The sequence below is a fragment of the Dermochelys coriacea genome, chromosome 18 (assembly GCF_009764565.3).
Source record: "Dermochelys coriacea isolate rDerCor1 chromosome 18, rDerCor1.pri.v4, whole genome shotgun sequence".
NCBI lineage: Eukaryota > Metazoa > Chordata > Testudines > Dermochelyidae > Dermochelys > Dermochelys coriacea.
In genome coordinates this window covers 23,641,819-23,660,193 of record NC_050085.1, presented here as the reverse complement: position 1 = coordinate 23,660,193, position 18,375 = coordinate 23,641,819, and the positions used below count along the sequence as shown (strand labels likewise).

General features: G+C 40.7%; 1 protein-coding gene across 7 annotated transcripts in view; it reads right to left on the bottom strand.

The window, feature by feature from the left end:
* Positions 1 to 619: 619 nt before the first annotated feature.
* Positions 620 to 18,375, bottom strand: part of SLC45A1 (solute carrier family 45 member 1) — a 78,014-nt gene continuing 60,258 nt past the window's right edge. For 4 of the 7 annotated variants that reach the window (XM_043499980.1, XM_043499981.1, XM_038377152.1 and 1 more), the window contains 4 exons: positions 16,593 to 16,746; positions 14,825 to 15,001; positions 9,643 to 9,848; positions 620 to 1,019 (listed from right to left, as the gene is read on the bottom strand). In XM_043499980.1, the coding sequence (XP_043355915.1) occupies positions 753 to 1,019; positions 9,643 to 9,848; positions 14,825 to 15,001; positions 16,593 to 16,746 (804 nt within the window). In that variant the 3' untranslated portion in view covers positions 620 to 752. Of the gene's footprint in view, positions 1,020 to 9,642; positions 9,849 to 9,888; positions 10,539 to 14,824; positions 15,002 to 16,592; positions 16,747 to 18,375 lie in introns of those variants that run through there. The other 3 variants (XR_006276348.1, XM_038377154.2, XM_043499982.1) reach the window with 3 other exon arrangements.

Here is an 18,375-nt window from a genome sequence, read left to right as displayed (position 1 = left end):
CCGCTCTCCGGGCTCCCAAAGATTCACTCTACACCGGTGCCTGCGAAGTGCTGCAAGAGAACCCGGATACGGACTCGTGGGGAGCAGCAGCTACCGAACTGGACAATGGGGGTGCGAGGGGATACACTGAATACTATAGTCAAGTCAAAGCCGGCGCCCCGCCCCGCCCCGCCCCCTCTGAGGGAGGACACGCCATCTCAGTAGCCAATCAGAGGTGATGTCACAACACTCTCGGAGTCCATTGGCTACCATGAGTAATCCGGGCGGTGGCCCAATAGGAGGTGCTAATCAGTGGCTGGAGGGGCCCCCTTGTCCTAGCAATAACCAAGGGCATTGGACTTTGGGGGGCGGGGCCTATGACGCTAAGGCCGTGACCCCTCCTCCAATAACCCGTTGGGGAAGATTCGACCGACGAGACGTCAGTCAGACATGACCGAAAGGAGGGGGGTGGATTCCACCCACATGGGGCGGTCTCTGGGACAGGCGCCCTCCGCTGCCCCTCCTCCGCCCATACCGGCCTCTGTGTGTGTTTGGCGGAGCCACAGGGGGAATCGGGGCAGTCTTCCCGCGGGGCACGCAGCACCTGCAGTCCGGAGTAATGAGGAGGCACACGCAGTTTGTCTGAATCGCTTTTATTGTAGCATCCAGCGGGCCTCGTACGGATTGGTGCCTCTTCCCCGGCCGACGCCAGCCCCTCTCCGCCGGCTGATCGAGCCGCCCCAGAGATCCCGCACTGCGGAGCTGGGGCCCCGTCACGCGCTCAGCACCAACGGCTGCTGCTCCTCAGCCATCTCCTCGTTGGCTGGAATCTCATATATGACACACAGGGAGGAAAACAAGCAGCCAATGAAAGAGACGAGGCTGGCAAAATACATCACCCCGTTAGCGCTGCCCACCATGGAAGTTATGGGTCCCATCACTATAGAAACAAGAAGCTGAGCTAGGAAATACTGGCAGCTCAGAAGAGAGATATCCACGCCCATCCCCCTCTTGGTACCATCGATAGTCGATCCTGCGAACTGTTCAAAGGGAAAGAAAACCATATGAGATATAGAGAGTAGTTTAGCAAACCAGAGCAAAATATGCGAATTGTTAACACGGTAAAACAATATGCTAAATGCAAACCTGCAAGATGAGACTTTCAATAATTAACATCCATATGCAGCATTCACTACATTTAACAGAGGAGGACACATTGATGTCCCAAACCTAGCAGAGTAAGGAATTACTGTCACCAGTAGTTGCTGAATTTACACCAGTATTGTTGAGAATGTAGTACTGGTTTGAAGCAGTGGTTTTCAACCTTTTTTCATCTGAGGACCCCTAAACTTTTTCCAATAGAGGTGTGGACCCCTTTGGAAATCTTAGGATCTGCAGACCCTCACGGGTCCAAGGACCACAGGTTGAAAACCACTTGTTTGAGGGTTAGCACTAGGGCTGTCAAGCGATTCAAAAAATTAATCGCAATTAGCTGTTAAACAATAATAGAATACCATTTATTTAAATATTTTTGATGTTTTCTACATTTTCCACTATATTTTGGTTACAACACAGAATATAAAGCGTACAGTTCTAGTTTATATTTATTTTTTATTACAAATATTTGCACTGTAAAAAACAAGACAGTATTTTTCAATTCACCTAATACAGTGCAATCTCTTTATCATGAAAGTTGAACTTACAAATGTAGATGTAAAAAAAACCCTGCATTCAAAAATAAAACAATGTAAAACTTTAGAACCTACAATTCCACTCAGTCGTACTTCTTGTTCAGCCAATCGCTCAGACAAACAAATTTGTTTATATTTGCAGAAGATAATGCTGCCTGCTTCTTGTTTACAATGTCACCTGAAAGAGAGAACAGGCATTTGCATGGCACTGTTGTAGCCAGCGTCACAAGATATTTACATGCCAGATGCGCTAAAGATTCATATGTCCCTTCATGCTTCAACTACCATTCCCAAGGGGATATGTGTCTATGCTGATGACAGGTTCTGCTCGATAATGATCCAAAGCATTGCGCACCGACTTACGTTCATTTACATCATCTGAGTCAGATACCACTGGCAGAAGGTTCATTTTCTTTTTTGGTGGTTTGGGTTCTGTAGTTTCTGCATCAGAGTGTTGCTCTTTTAAGACTTCTGAAAGCATGCTCTACACTTCATCCCTCTCAAATTTTGGAAGGCACTTCAGATTCTTAAATCTTGGGTTGAGTGCTGTAGCTATCTTTAGAACTTTCACATTGGTGTCTTCTTTGCATTTTGTCAAATTTGCAGTGAAAGTGTTCTTAAAACGAACAACATGTGCTGGGTCATTATCTGAGACTGCTATAACTTGAAATATATGGCAGAATGTGGGTAAAACAGAGCAGGAGACATACAATTCTCCCCCCAAGGAGATCAATCACAAATTTAATTAATGCATTTTTTTTAACGAGCATCATCATCATGGAAATACATCCTCTGGAACGATGGCCAAAGCATGAAGAGGCATATGAATCTTTAGCGCACCTGGCATGTAAATATCTTGCGATGCCAGCTACAACAGTGACATGCGAACACCTGTTCTCACTTTCAGGTGAAGCTGTCATTAAGAAGTGGGCAGCATTATCTCCTGTAAATGTAAACAAACTTGTTTCTCTTTGCATTTGGATGAACAAGAAGAAACCCTGGCTGGGATGATTTAGTTGGGGATTGCTCCTGCTTTGAGCAGGGCGTTGGACTAGATGACCTCCTGAGGTCCCTTCCAACCCTGATAATCTATGGTTCTATGATTCTATGACTGAGTGGACATGTAGGCTCTAAAGTTTTGCGTTGTTTTGTTTTTGAGTGCAGTTATGTAACAAAACACCCTACATTTGTAATGCATCCGATGAAGTGAACTGTAGCTCACGAAAGCTTATGCTCTAATAAATTTGTTAGTCTCTAAGGTGCCACAAGTACTCCTTTTCTTCCTACATTTGTAAGTTACACTTTCATGATAAAGGGATTGCACTACAGTACATGTATGAGGTGAATTGAAAAATACTATTTCTGTTATTTTTACAGTGCAAATATTGGTAATAAAAATAATATAAACTGTGCACTGTACACTTTGTATGCCGTGTTATAATTAAAATTGATATATTTGAAAATGTAGAAAAATATCCAAAATATTTAATAAATTTCAATTGGTATTCTATTGTTTTACAGTGTGATTAATCACAATTAATTTTTTGAGTTAATCGCATGAGTTAACTGTGATTAATTGACAGCCCTAATTAGCAAACTAATCTCTTCTCTGGACTATTCTCTTAATGCTGGACCACCAAGGCAATGCCATAGGAGAAGGCAGTTGTGCATAAAGGAAACAGCTCAGCAGAAAGGAAAATGATCTTCTCTACCTTTTGAAACTCCAACATTTCCTGAATTGGTCTGCTGGGGAATCTTTTCTCCCCTTAATACAAGTATACACCATTAATGCTACTAAAAGTTGTTTCTCTCTGGTCAACATCAATTGGAGAATAGAATTCTTAATGTGATAAATCTTCCATTGGAAATTCTGAATGTGAGGTTGATCCTGCTACCACAGAAATCATTTTATAAAAGTCCCACTGATACCAATAGGAGCAAGATTTGGCCCAGTATGTACAGCCAAACACTTACTAGCTAAACAACAGGATAAATACACGACTATTCCAGCAGACACTTCTAGCCCATTAACTAGAACAGTGACTGATAATGTTAATACTCGTTACTGGAAATCTATTCACCAGTAACAAGCAGAAATCCACTCACCGGTGGGAGGGAGCTACAGCCATCCATTTTTTGCAGATTTTAAGCCTTCATTTAATAAAACTAGCTTTTAACTCTTGCAGTGGAGAAAATAACTTCCACGTGTAAACTGATGCATTTGATATCTTCCTGAACCTGCCAACCAACAGTTCCAGTGTCTCTGCTACCATTCCTATTTTTTCTAACAAGCAGTAGAAATAAATTAATAAGACTGGTCTGTTTTCACTGATGTTATGCAGAACCCTGTACTCACAAAGAAGCAACCATAATCATGTCATTTTTGCTCTACAGATGCTTAGGAAAGCTATGAATTCTCTAATAGGTCTCTGGTCAATATTAACAAGGTTTGAAACACTTAATGTAATAATAATAGGAATATAAGGAAAAAGAAACAATATTTACAATTTATAATGTATAAAAAGCTAATTTAATTCCAGTTACCCAGGAATCTGAATTTGACAATTGCCCTAGCAGATGATGCCAATAAACACAGGTTTTGTGACATCTCAGTTACCATTGTATATAGTGACCCATGTTTTACTCAGTTATCGTTTAAGTGTAAATGGGGAAACGAGAATTTAACAGTGGGATTCTAAAAGAACAAAATAGCTATTTTTGCGTAAAATAATTTAAATTATAAAATTGTCTAATGTCCTTATTTAATACTACATTCTGCTTGAGTTAATGTAAGATGCCGATTTCCCCCCTTTCCTTAAATTTTTGCATCTTTTTCTACATCATGTTTGCATCTTTATTTACATGCTAAGAATTTTGGAAAAAATATTTGTATCCAAAGAGGTGAATGTAGACATGTGCTGTTCAGTTAATGTCACTTGTAAAATTAATGCAGGAGAAAGTTTACTGAGATTAAATTCCATCTGTTTGAGAGTATTTGACACAAGGATTTGTGTGAGCTTTAATTGGGTAGGTCTGTTTATCGAGTGTGCAAGTGGTTCCAAGACATGTCAATACTACTAAATAAGGCCTGATCCTGCAAAGAGTTACACCTGGCATAGAGTTTCTCCCAATTGAGCTCCATTCCTTTAGTGCTTTGCAATCCTGTATGCCTGCATACAATCCTCTGTGGAACCAGGGTCTAATAATTTAGGGCCAATTTGTGGCTTTGCCATAAGCCCTGAGGAAGAGGCAATGCATTGTTGTCTGCCACAGAAGCACACAACAATCTTGCCTACTCTCACAATTTTACTGGGAGTCTTGTGACAAAAAGTGTTTCCCAAGCTCCTGGAGTGATATTAATATGTGAGAATCTGAGTTTTTGTATATAGATAAAGGAAGTTTCTAGCCCTCATGGTTGTGGAGAAAATCTTGGAAATGTGATCCTAGTGTATCCTAGAGTCTAAAAACCCAGAAGGCAAATAGAAATCATCACAAATTAATTATTTTTTTTAAAAAAACATGATTTTAAAGCCAATCTCATGATATTTGTTTGAAATGTTTGGGGTTGGAAATGCTGAAGCCAGGAAACTGATTCTGACTCAGAGAATCATAATTTGGGTATCCCCTTGTTCTAGGGGAGGAAATAATCTGGGCTAGCACTACAGATAGTAAAGATTACTTTCCTGGCACATCAGTTCACTTGGCAAGCGTATTGGAGGACATTTCATATCCAAGGTTCTCTTTACTCCCTGTCCTGGCCCATCACATGTGCAGGGGAAAAGAGAAAGTAGCAGCCCTGTAGAAAATGCTTTCCTCCCTGTGATGTGAGGAGCCGGGACTCCTTACATTGTCTATCCCCTGTATGAGCATGCGGCAAGAGTGACAATCTGGCAAAAATAGTTCATGTAGAATATTGTATAGCATCACAATAATGTTAGGGTTATACAGTTAAGCACTCAAAAGTCAGCAAATGTCAATGTTAAAATTTCAGCCATTGTTCAAAAGCCATCAGGCATGTACAAGCTACTATTTTCAAACCTTCACAACTTGGTGACAAGGCAAATGGATTTTCACAAGGATACTGTAATACACCTCTCCTTCCTCACAGCTCTTACCTACCAATTTCATATTTTGCCTCCAGACATTGCTAAAACTGTTCATATAAAATTTACATATTTTAGATTTTTTTTAAATAATAGGTCCCCCTCCCCATTCTCAAAAATGAACTGCTTTTGTGCAAACAATAGAATAAATTTATCCTTGGGCAGAAATTAGACTTAGAAAAATTCACCCTTAATAACGCAAATTTGAGAAGTATGAGTAACTGAAAAATGATTTATGATGGAAATGCTTAGGCAACCTTGTTGACAGCTGTAGTAAGTGCTCCAGCAGTAATGAAGTTTGCCTGAGATTTAGGGTTGCCATCCATCCAGTGTATATCACCTACAGAACAGTATTTCTGTTGAGACATGGTATTTCCCTTTTGCTGTATAGTGCTGGGGTGTCATAAAACATTTTTAGAGATTCCTTAGCCCAGATCCACAAAAGGGATTTAGGTGTTGTGACGCTCCTAACTTTTAGGTGCCTAGAAAGTCACAGGAACATCACTGTAGTCCACAAAGCCTGAGTTGGGCACCCAGCCTCCTACACAATGAATGGGGAGAGACATAGAAGCAATCAACAAAGCCAGCCCTGTTAGGCAGGGAGCCACCTAAGCTAGCCAATGGGAGATGTCTATGAGAAGGATGCATGCCAAGCCCTGACCCACTCTTGACATTTAGTGCCTAAGTCTGGTCTGTAGGAAGGCACCTATCTCTGCTTGTGATTAATTAATCAGGGGAAGATAGGCATTCAGCTGCCTAGATTGAATGCGGGGGCCCAATCCAATAGTTGGCCTCTCAACACACCTACTTTTGCCAGAATAAATTTAATTTAAACCTGCATGTGAATTCACACAAAACAGCTTCCTTATAACCTTTAGCTGATCAGTTAAGGTACTAACCCAGGATGTGCTTTGGATTTTGGAGGATAGTATTCAAATTTAAAATGATCTGGACAAACAGGAGAAATTATTTGAAATAAACAGGATGAAATTCAATGAGGACAAACGCAAAGTACTCCATTTAGGAAAGAATAATCAGTTGTACACATACAAAATGGGAAATGACTGCCCAGGAGGGAGTACTGCAGAAAGAGATCTGAGGTGTCATAGTGGCTTGTAAGGTAAATATGAGTCAACAGTGTAACACTTGCAAAAACAGTGAACATCATTCTACGATGTATTAGCAGGTGTGTTGTAAGCAAGACATGAAAAGTAATTCTTCCACTCTACTCCATACTAATAAGGCCTCAATTGGAATATTGTGTCCAGTTCTGGGTGTCACATTTCAGGAAAGATGTGGACAAACTGGGGAAAGTCCAGAGAAGAGCAACAAAAAGGATTAAAGGTCTAGAAAACATGACCTATGAGGGAAGACTGAAAAAAATTGGTTTGTTTAGTCTGGAGAAGAGAAGTCTGAGAGAGGGGACATGATAACAGTTTTCAAGTACATAAAAGGTTGTTACAAGGAGGAGAGGGGAAAATTGTTCTCGTTAACCTTTGAGGATAGGACAAGAAGTAATGGGCTTAAATTACAGCAAGGGAGGCTTAGGTAGGACATTAGGAAAAAATTCCTAATTGTTAGGGTAGTTAAGCACTGAAATAAATTCCCTAGGGAAGTTGTGGAATCTCCATCATTGTAGGTTTTTAAGAGCAGGTTAGATAAACACCTGTCAGGAATGGTCTAATTATTATGTAGTCCTGCAATGAGTGCAGAAGACTGGACTAGATTACCTCTCAAGGTCCTTTCCAATCCTACACTTCTATGATTCTACCTAAAGGAGAGAATGGACTTGAACAGGGAGTTGCCACAGTCCTAATCACTTAGCTATAGAGTCATTCTAACTCTTTCTCAGTCCAATTAATATTTAATTATTCAATCATTTAATTAAAGTGGGCCAACTTCAAAAGGAGATACTGAGGGAGCCCCATGTCAGAATATTTTATAGCACATTGTTCAAATCTCTTCTTATCAGGCAGAGGGGGATTTGAAGGGTGCGTCTTCCACATCCTGTGTAAATACCCTAACCACTAGGCTAAAAGTTAAAATGGAGGTTGTCCTCCTCTCCTCCCCACAGCTGTTTTGTGTGAACTCACATGTGGGGCCTGATTCAGTAGGTGTGCTACGAGACTGCCTACCAGATCGGACCCCGCACATGACTTATGCACTCTAATACCCATCTTCTTCAGTTTGTGAATCATTCCAGAGCTTAGGCAGGAGATATGCACCTGGACACCAAGAGTGATACCACAGTGTGCATGTTCAGTAGCAGAAACATAGGCACCTATGGAATTCTTACTGCCAAAACTTATGCAACGAGCAAGTTTAGGTACCTACAAAGTTAGGCGGCAGCTGAGTAGGAGGTTGTGAATCACAATTGTGCCTAAAAAGGGGACTCAGGCACCTAAAAACAGGCTTTAGGTGCATGTATATTTGTATATATGTATTCTTTGATCCCACCTTTAGTTCTCAGCTCAGTCTTGACTGCTTGTGGTATTTCTAGCTCATCCATCCCCCTGTCCTCAGTGTGGCTTTGGAAATTCAATGTTGATAAATAATGAATGCATATTAGAAAAATAATCCCAACTATAAATACAAAATGATGGGATCTAAATTAGCTGTTACCGCTCAAAAGAGAGATCTTGATGTCATCATGGATAGTTCTCTGAAAACATCTGCTGAAAGTGCAGTGGCAGTCAAAAAAGCTAACAATATTAGGAACCATTAGGAGAGGGATAAATAATAAGACAGAAAATATCTTAATGCCACTATATAAATCCATGGTAAGTCCACACCTTGAATACTGTGTGCAGTTTTGGTTGCCCCATTCCAAAAAAGATGTATTAGAATTGGAAAAAGTACTGAGAAGGGCAACCAAAATTATTAGGGGTATAGAACAGCTTCCAGAAGAGGAGAGATTAAAAAGTCTGGGACTGTTCAGCATGGAAAAGAGACAACTAAGGCGGGGTTATGATAGAGGTCTGTAAAATCATAAGTGGTGAGGAGAAAATGAATAAGGAAGTATTATTTACCCCTTCACATAACACAAGAACTAGGGTTACCCAATGAAATTAATAGGCAGCAGGTTTAAAACAAACATAAGGAAATACTTCACACAACGAATCAATAACCTGTGGAACTCAGTGCTAAGCAATGTTCTGAAGGCCAACAGTATAACTGGGATAAAAAAAGCATTAGGTAAGTACATGGAGGATAGGCCCATCAGTGGTTGCTAGCCAAGATGGTCATGGATGCAACCCCATGCTCTGGGTGTCCCAAATTCTCTAACTGCCAGAAACTGGGACTGGACAACAGAGGATGGATCACTCAGTGATTGCCCTGTTCTGTTCATTCTCTCTGCAGCATCTGGCATCGGCCACTGTCGGAAGACAGACTACTGGGCTGGATGGACCATTGGTCTGACCCACTATGGCCATTCTTATGTTCTTATGCTTCCTGATCAGATTCTGCCAAACATGAGTATAGGACCATTAATAGTGTCCTGGCCAGCACAGACTGAGCTATGAAAAAATAACTGAAAATAAAAATTCAGTTTCTCAGCAATACGCAGCAGAGGGCAAGGGAGAAGGAAAAAGAAGTAAGCATTAGAGAGGCTGGGAAGGGGAAGAAGGCAAAGGAAAATCAATAGAGATGAAGAAGATTCAGTTCCCTTTCTACCCGGCTGGCCACATAGTAGAAAGAGATTTTTAAACAAGTTAATTCTAACTGACTGTATGTGCAGCAGAAAAAGAAAAGGAGCAAAAAATTCTAGTTGAACATGATCTATCCTGGCAGAAGTTTGTCTTAACTGTGGGTAGTGTAGAAACTTCTGCACTTTATGGTTTAAATACATGTAGTAGTAGGAAACTTACCTTTTTACTCTGGTAGTAATCACACAACAGAGAATAAGGGAGTGTGCAGAGTGTTGAAAACAAAATACCATAAGTTATGCATAAAGATAAAACCACATAGATATTTCTGGAGAGTGTAGCCAGGCCTGTACCAAGTCCAAAAGCAAGGTATGCTATGAAATACAGAGTGCGAATACTGAAGTATTCTTCCAGCTTTTCTAGTGCAGCTGTAAAATAGAATTTAAGAGAATAAATTGCACAGAAACATATAAACAGATTCTGTTTATTTTTTTAACTTTCTGCTGTGACTACATCCCAGTTGCCCTGGTCTTTAACCTTCTAAAAGCATTAGAATTATTGGTTTATTTAATTACTGGAAATAACTTTCCACAAACAATAAAGGGAATTTGTGAGATATATTTCTTTTTCTTAATCTGATGTCATAATTTTTACTTTTGCCAATTGTTTTGAAGTATACTTTAATGCAAATACTTGTAAAGTTAGCATATGTGATACTGTATAAGGCTGGAGTGATCAGCTCCTGGTACTGTCAGCTTTTCAGTTCATGCAGAATAAGATCTTTCACACAGAGCATGTTAAGAAGGTAATTATGAACTGAAGAATGGCCTGTCTATCCTTCCTTTACCCACATTAAGGCTTTTTAGGTGTACATCCCCATGTTTTCTGAACCCTGTCTATTATTAATCTGTGGTTTATGGATACAACTTTAACAGGACTATGAATGAAATGTAAGATCTTTAGTGGAGAAATGATTGATAAATAAGGGCCAGATTCCGCCATCTTTCTTCATGTTGAGTAATGCCTTACTTTGCAAGTAGTCCTGTTGAAATCAGTGGCACTTCTTGTGGGGTAAGGTGCTATCACTCCTCAGTTTGAAAAAGGTTGGCAGAATTGGGCTTTAAGAGATTATTTGAGAGCAGTTAGTATCATGAATAGCATTTCATTGGAAATGTTTTATGTTGGACTATTTCTGTTTGTAATAAGTGATGTACAGATCAATGCTCTTATTTAATGGGACTGAGCATACAGGAAAGCTGTCCCAAAGCATGTTTGGCTTTCCAAGCATGTGAGTAACCAAAAGTATACATATTTCACATGGTAAGTAATTTATAGGGCTAGATTACCTTTACTCAATGTTATAGGGTGGGCAGGCCCTTTAAGGAAGTATAGACACCGCACCACCTGTGCCTGGTTTTCCCCGATGCATGGGACAGAAATGGTAGATGAAACTTTGACCATAGGGAGCATGTAAACAAGGTGAGATTACAGGCCTAGGATCAGATGAATACAGATTGAAGTTTACCTGCTTAAAAAAGGGGGGGGGGCGTGCTTAGTCTTAGTTTAGGTGAGATTCAAGGTCAGGATATGATCTGGAGGGGAGTTCTCCCCATAACCAGGTGGAAAGTCTGCGAGAGAACCCTAGAAAAAACAGAAAATACTGGAAAATTTTCTGAGGGCTATAAGGACAGTGGGAGCCTTGGGAAGGGCAGATGGACTGATTTGTGAAATCCTGCTAGCTAGGGAAGGACTGATTGTGCTGTGGGTGGGACAGTAAAAACATTTGTTTGGGCTAAACAAAGCAAACCCCAAGAGGGGAAACATTAACTGAATCACCTATTGTGCAATGGCTGAATAGCTCTGGGCACAGGAAAGGAAACTGTGACATAGTACCGTATCAAGGATGGTGAGAGAGTGCCCTGTGACTCATATCAATTAGTATCCTACACCAAATAGTCCCATTGACTTAAATGATATTACATGTGGTGTAACATACTGCCTGATTATGAGAAGAGGATATCCAGCATATCCCATAGGAAATATGAAATATCATTCACTAACAGTCTTAGGTAGGAAAGCATAATTACCACCATTTTACAGAAGGGGTACTGAGACACACCAAGATTAAATGATGCGCCCAAAGATTACAGAGTAAATTAGCAGCAGAACCAGGATTGGAATACAGAATTGCCTTTCTTCCAGTCCTGTGCAAAATCACTAGATCACACTGCCTCTCAAGTATGGATAATATGAAAATTAATTGTCTTGGCTGATTCAAGCCTGCTGATCTGCCAGTATTGCCAAGTCTTGCAATAATGTAGCACTTTGCACATGTAAGACACCATATTAGTACTAGATATTATTAGCCAATATTACCCTAAAGTAGTGTTCTCATGGGTGAATTGAGAACATGTAATATGTGACTTTTAGACTGAAGACAAGAGGATAAACATGAGTGTATTACAAGAAACCAATCTATATTCCTGCTTGCTTGTATATCTGTGGTAATGCAGAAGTGGCAAATCTTTACAAATTTCTAATTCTTCTTTCATAGTCATAGGGTTTGGAACTACACGTTTCTTGAAGGACTGCTACTTCTAGAACAAAATAAGTTGTCATGTGGAAAAAAAAATGAATATATCTTAGGAGTACTGTATGTTTTCTTCTCAGTGTGTATGTGCAGCGGGGTGGTCACCTGCTCTTGCCCTGAAGGGCTGAAAAGCCAGCCCTTGGAGAGGGCTGTGGGCTAGAAGCTGGGCTGGTTAGGGAAGTAACTGCAGCTGTGCCACGCCCCAGTCAGGGCCCAGCTGGCCCTTACAAAGGCTGGGAGCCAGAAGCTCAGGTAGTCTCTCTCTGGCTAGAGAGAGAGGCAGGGGAACTCACCTGGGGACCTAGAATAAGGCAGGGCTGGGAAGCCCCAGGCCAGCAACTCCCCAGGCTGCAGGGCTTAGTCCCAGGCCCATATAGGTATTGGGGTTGCAAAGGGACAGTCTGAGGGTGGGTAAGGGCAGCCAGTCCAAATCCCTGGTTGCCTGTGATGATTGGCTTTTACACTGCAATCTGCCCCAGGGTGTGGGGGCTAGATGGTAACTGAAAGTAGCCATGACTGAGGTGATGTGGGGATAGTGGGTGAGGGTTCCTAGGGAGTGGGGGTACTGCCAGAGGGAAGCACCCAAGGCAAGGGCACCGGACATGGGGGCCAGTGGTAAGGTGGATCACTGGCTTGCGGAGGGTGCTCTGGGCTGGAAATTGAGCTAATTCTCAAGGATGACCAGTAGGAGGTGCTGCCGGGTGAGTCTGAATGCTTGCAGTATGCATAACTTGTGCAGTGTTACTATTTGCCAAAAAACAGAATTCTACCCAGAAGAGGCTGCCTGTCAGTGATGAGTGAAGGATTTGCACTATGGTTGCCTGAGCTTGCAAAGACATTACAGTCAACTTGATACCATTTCTATTTGTCTCTGTCTGTCTGTAACACAATAACCTTTGAATGCTACAACTATTCAATTTCAAAATTTCAGTAAACATTCAAGGCATGAATGGCCAGAACACTACTGGTTTTTTGGAAAATCAGGAAGCTGAAAGGTGGGAAATGGGGGCCCCATGAAGCCTTACCAGCTCTTTAGTACAGCCATAATTTTAAACCCCTCTGCAATTGTTTTAGCTCAAACAACTGGTTGATAGTACCAGTACCCATTAATGTCTTCCAGCATAACAGTAGTCCTGACTCATCTCTGTCTATCCTACCAATACACTGAATCGTATAAATGTAGGGCTGGAAGGGACCGCAAGAGGTCATCTAGTCCACCCCCCTATGCTGAGGCAGAACCAAGCAATCATATACCATCTCTGAGAAGTGTTTGTCTATCATGTCCTTAAAAACCTCTAATGATGGGGATTCCACACCTTCCTAAGTAATTTATTCTAGTACTTAACTATCCTTTATAGTTAAAAAGGTTTTACTAATATCTAGCCTAGATCTCCCTTGCTGCAGATTTAACTGATTACATTTCTTGTTCTACCTTCAATGGACATTGAGAACAATTTACCACCATCCTCTTTACATATTTGAAAACTATTATTAGGTTTCCCCCTCAGTCCTACATAAGGTACTCCTGTTAATGCACCCCAGAATTATATTGGCCTGTTTCACAACTGCACCACACAGTTGGCTCATATTAAACTTGTGACCCGCTGTAACTCCCAGTTCGTTTTCTGCAGCACTGCTGCCTAGACAGTTATTCCCAATTTTATATTTGTGCATTTGACATTTCTTTCCTAAGTGCAGTAGGTTGCACTTGTTTTACTGAATTTCATCTTGTTGATTTCAGACCAGTTCCCTAATTTGTCATGGCCATTTTGAATTATAATCTTGTCCTCCAAATTGTTTGCAACTCCTCCCAGCTTGATGTCACCTGCAGATTTTATAAGTATATTCTCCACTTCATTATCTAAGTCATTAATGAAAATAGTAAATAGAACCAGACTCAGGACAGACCTCTGTGGAACCCCACTATTAATGTCTTCCCAGTTTGGCAGAAAACCATTGATAACTGAAAAAATCAGTTGTGCATACACATTACCGTAATTTCATAGCCACATTTCCCACTTTGCATGTGGGACAAAAAGAAAAGGAGTACTTGCGGCACCTTAGAGACTAACAAATTTATTAGAGCATAAGCTTTCGTGAGCTACAGCTGAAAGCTTATGCTCTAATAAATTTGTTAGTCTCTAAGGTGCCGCAAGTACTCCTTTTCTTTTTGCGAATACAGACTAACACGGCTGCTACTCTGAAACATGTAGGAAAGTGTCCCTGTGCATATGGGTGGAAGGATGCATGCTCCCTGTGCATGGGGTTTGTGTGTGTGTGAATGCTCCTGTGCATAGGGTGTGTGAATGCAGGGCATGCAGAATCCTTAGCAGTCGCAGGGGAGTTACAGGAAGCCCCTGAAATAGAGGCAGATGGGATGGCAGCACACAGGAAGCTATGTGGGAAAATTGAGGGATGCAAGCAACCTTTGGGGCATGCAATATGCTTGACTTACACAAGCTATGAAGTGTGCAATTCCCCCATACCTCAGTTCACCTACCTCACAAGAGTTTTGTGAAGCTGTGGATTACTTTATGAACAGTGCTTTACAATGGCAATTTGTTTTATTGTGACAAGACTGTTGGGTATCTGTGCTGTCAATGCTAACCAGTATTAACTAACAGAGATAGTATATAGACAGACAAGAACTGCTAATAAAAAAAAAAAAGATTTTAGGGCAGAAAAACCATCAAGTAGCACACTAATCTGCAATATAAATGCCAAGCCTAAAACAACATTCTATACTGCAGAAGCAGCTTTTCAGAGGCAGTTTGTTTTTCTATCAGCATTATGGGAGAAAGCTCTGCTTAATACCTGAATAGAATGCAGCACTGAATGCATAGATACACATTCCCCAACACCCCATGGTGACCCCAGCATTGTATTTTTGATATTCATCAGAGTTGTGAGGGGCTTTAGGATTGCCTTGAAACACCACTTCTCCCATGAAGTCTGTGTAGAACAGCAACATTCCCTCAAACGAGAGCCAACCTAGAAGAAGCCAGAAGCAATATTTATTTATTTAAATTTGAATGGCATCTTTAAGCTCCCGCTCCAAGCTCTGGATGCTCTTGCATATTTTAGAAGTCCCAGCAGTAAACAAACTGTGTAACTTTCTATAATACACTCCATAGCTTGCCCTTATAATCATCATCATCATCATCATGGGAGTTACTTTAGACACTGTCTCTCTCTTTATATACTATACTGTAATCTGTATGAAAGTCAGTCAGCATTTTAAAGGTTAAAATCTACCTTTTGAACACTACCTGGAATCCCCAAAGGCAGAGTGCACTGATCAGAGCAAGAGAAACTACAAATGGGTTACAGATTTCTGAACTAGCTTCAGTTTCTAAATGGATTCAAGATCTAGTTTTCACATAGAGCACATCATAGTGGTCTAGTCTTGAGATGACAAAGGCATGAATTAGTGTAGCAAGGTCTGAGAGAGATAGCTCCACTGATCTTTCCAAAATCAGATGGGAAAAGTGCTTTTAGTTATGGCAACTACCTGGGACTCCAGCAGCATCCTCTAGTTCAATAAAATTCCATAGCAGCGAATGCATGTTGCAAATGGTGTCTGTACTCCCTCACTCAAGGATGCTGATGCAACAGTTCATCTGATTCCTTCTGCCAACTTATTAATATTAACTCAGTCTTCTCTCGACTGAGCCTGACCTATCAAACCTTCTACAGTCACTTGGCCACTGCAATAACAGATGGAAAGTGATGGCGGTGTAGAGCTGATTGCCATCAGAATACTGAAAACACCACAGCCCATGTCTCTTACAATCTTTCTTATGGAGCCTCATGTACACATGGAACATGAGTAGAAAGGGAGTTGAACCCTGTGTTGCCTCACATGGGAGTGTCCCTGGCACAAATAAAAGAGAATATCATCCATCATTACCCTTACAGCATGTCTAAATGAACACACACTGTGTGGCAAACTGGGGTATAAATCTACAGAGCTCCAGCATACTGTACACTAAGAGTCTGTGCGCAGGGTCCACATGAAGAGTTCCCTTTGGAACGGACAGTTAGTGGATGGCACACTGGAGCTCTGAAGGTTTACACCCCAGTTTACTGAGCAACTAGAAATTCCCTTAGAGGCCTCTGAGCAAATAAACACTCATTTAATAAGAAGTCCAATACCAGAGGACAATATCAAAGGAAGCTGATTTGTAAAATTTTAATGATAGAATTTTCAATTTATAATTTCTGCTCCTAGTTCAGTTTCTTGTGTCCCAGTACATATACTCAACCTAATCAGAGGTAGATTTCCTTAATGCCGATATAAACAAGGAATTATTTTCTTGCTAAAAATAAATATGTATTCTTCATTTCTGGCAGAAAATAATCTAGTTATAGAAGAAACATAAGAGACTTTCTGGAGTTTGGAATTCTATCAGTCACCTTCGTGGAGAAAATTAGGACCCAGTTAATCAGTAGTCCTCAGCAAGGGACAACCACAATAGATCAAACACTTTAAAATATTAATCTAAACTGATTCTTAACCATTTTCTTCTGAAGGAAAATATGATTACTTTCATGGTGAAAAAATGACATTGTGCAGGTTTACCTAGGAAGTGGTTGATGCAGAGGTTACGCAGAGTCTTGGGCATGTGGCAGATGGTTGAACAAAGAAGTTTCATGGAAAGTGATTGCTCAGACATCTCACCTGATCCATTCAACTCACTCTCATACTTCACACCATTCAGCAAAATATTAGCAACCTGCACCATAAGAACTCCAAATCAGAAAACATAAAGACAAAGCTGTGTAATATTACATTTCTTTGTGGTCACTGAGAGTGTTGCCATAAAAAGTAAACACTGAGAAAAAAGATGAGTCTAGATTCAGTGGGGATGCAAGCAATGGAGTAAATATTTTAATCATAAAATGCAAAGTAGTATTCTGTATGCTATTTTGGCTTTCAGTGGATTTGAAACAAGTATCTTACACTCTTCTGGATTTTTTGGGAACCAAATTTAGTACTGGCGTAAGTGGGCATGAATCCCATTGAAGTGAATAGGAGCTGTCCTCATAACCGGGCTGCATTTGGCTGCAGGAATAGTAGGGGTGGTGCAGACAAAAGGACCTCCTTTAATTTACACACTCATGTTAGTTGCTTTTCCTGCTATTCCCCACACACATGGGGTGAAATCCTGGCCCCACTGAAGTCAGGGAAGCCAGGATTTTACTCATAGTCATAAATACACTCATTTTGCACAGCTACTGAATGTCTAGTTCAGGGGTGGGCAACCTATGGCATGCGAGCTGATTTTCAATGGCACTCACACTGCCCGGGTCCTGGCCACTGGTCCGGGGGGCTCTGCATTTTAATTTAATTTTAAATGAAGCTTCTTAAACATTTTTAAAACCTTATTTACTTTACATACAACAATAGTTTAGTTATATATTAAAGACTTATAGAAAGAGACCTTCTAAAAACATTAAAATATATTACTGGCACGCAAAACCTTAAATTAGAGTGAATAAATGAAGACTTGGCACACCACTTCTGAAAGGCTGCCAATTCCTGGTCTAGTTGGTGCATGTTAAAGTACTTTCTATTCCCACCTGCACCTTTTAAGACCAACTTACACCTAGCATGTAATTTACACCGCCATTTATGTCACTCGTGAATTTTGGCAAAAGATTTACATGAGTGTTGCACCTGTTAACATCAGGTTATCATTGGCTGCGGTTGGCTCATGTGTATAAAGGACTACTGAATGCATTCCCTATACAAAATGAGCCCATTCACAAGCCTGAAAACAGTAACATGATGGCAAAAAATATCTGTTAAACATGTTTTAAAACACAAAATGTATAACAGGGTTAAAAGATAGCAAAAGAAACATACATAACAGGACAGGTGCCTCATTTCTGCTCCCATTATGTACCAGCACATAGAGGTCCCTGACTTCCTGCAGATTCCCAGGAAATCACTAGGTTTGGGGACAAGCCCCACAGCCTTTTCCCAAGAGCTGGAAAATCTCACTTTCCCTGATGAAAACATGGGTAGTAATCTTCATGAGGAGCTCACAGCAAAACACGCCCCCCACCCACCATTACTTTGGTTATCATTTCATGGGCTGTGAAACAATTGTGTCTAACATTATTAACCTCAGAAATGCTGATGCACATAATTTGCCTCTGCACCTTGCGTTATATTGTCTGAGGGGTGGGAAAAGGCCCACATTATTCCCTGGCGGAGAGGTCAAATCATAAATAATTTCCTGAAATCTCTTACTAATTTTTGTTCCCTAAATCTCTCTTATTAATAGACTCGTATTATGAGTTCATATATTGTATTCCTACCATAGCTTTCATAAACAAGCTGTTACAAAGAGCCCTTA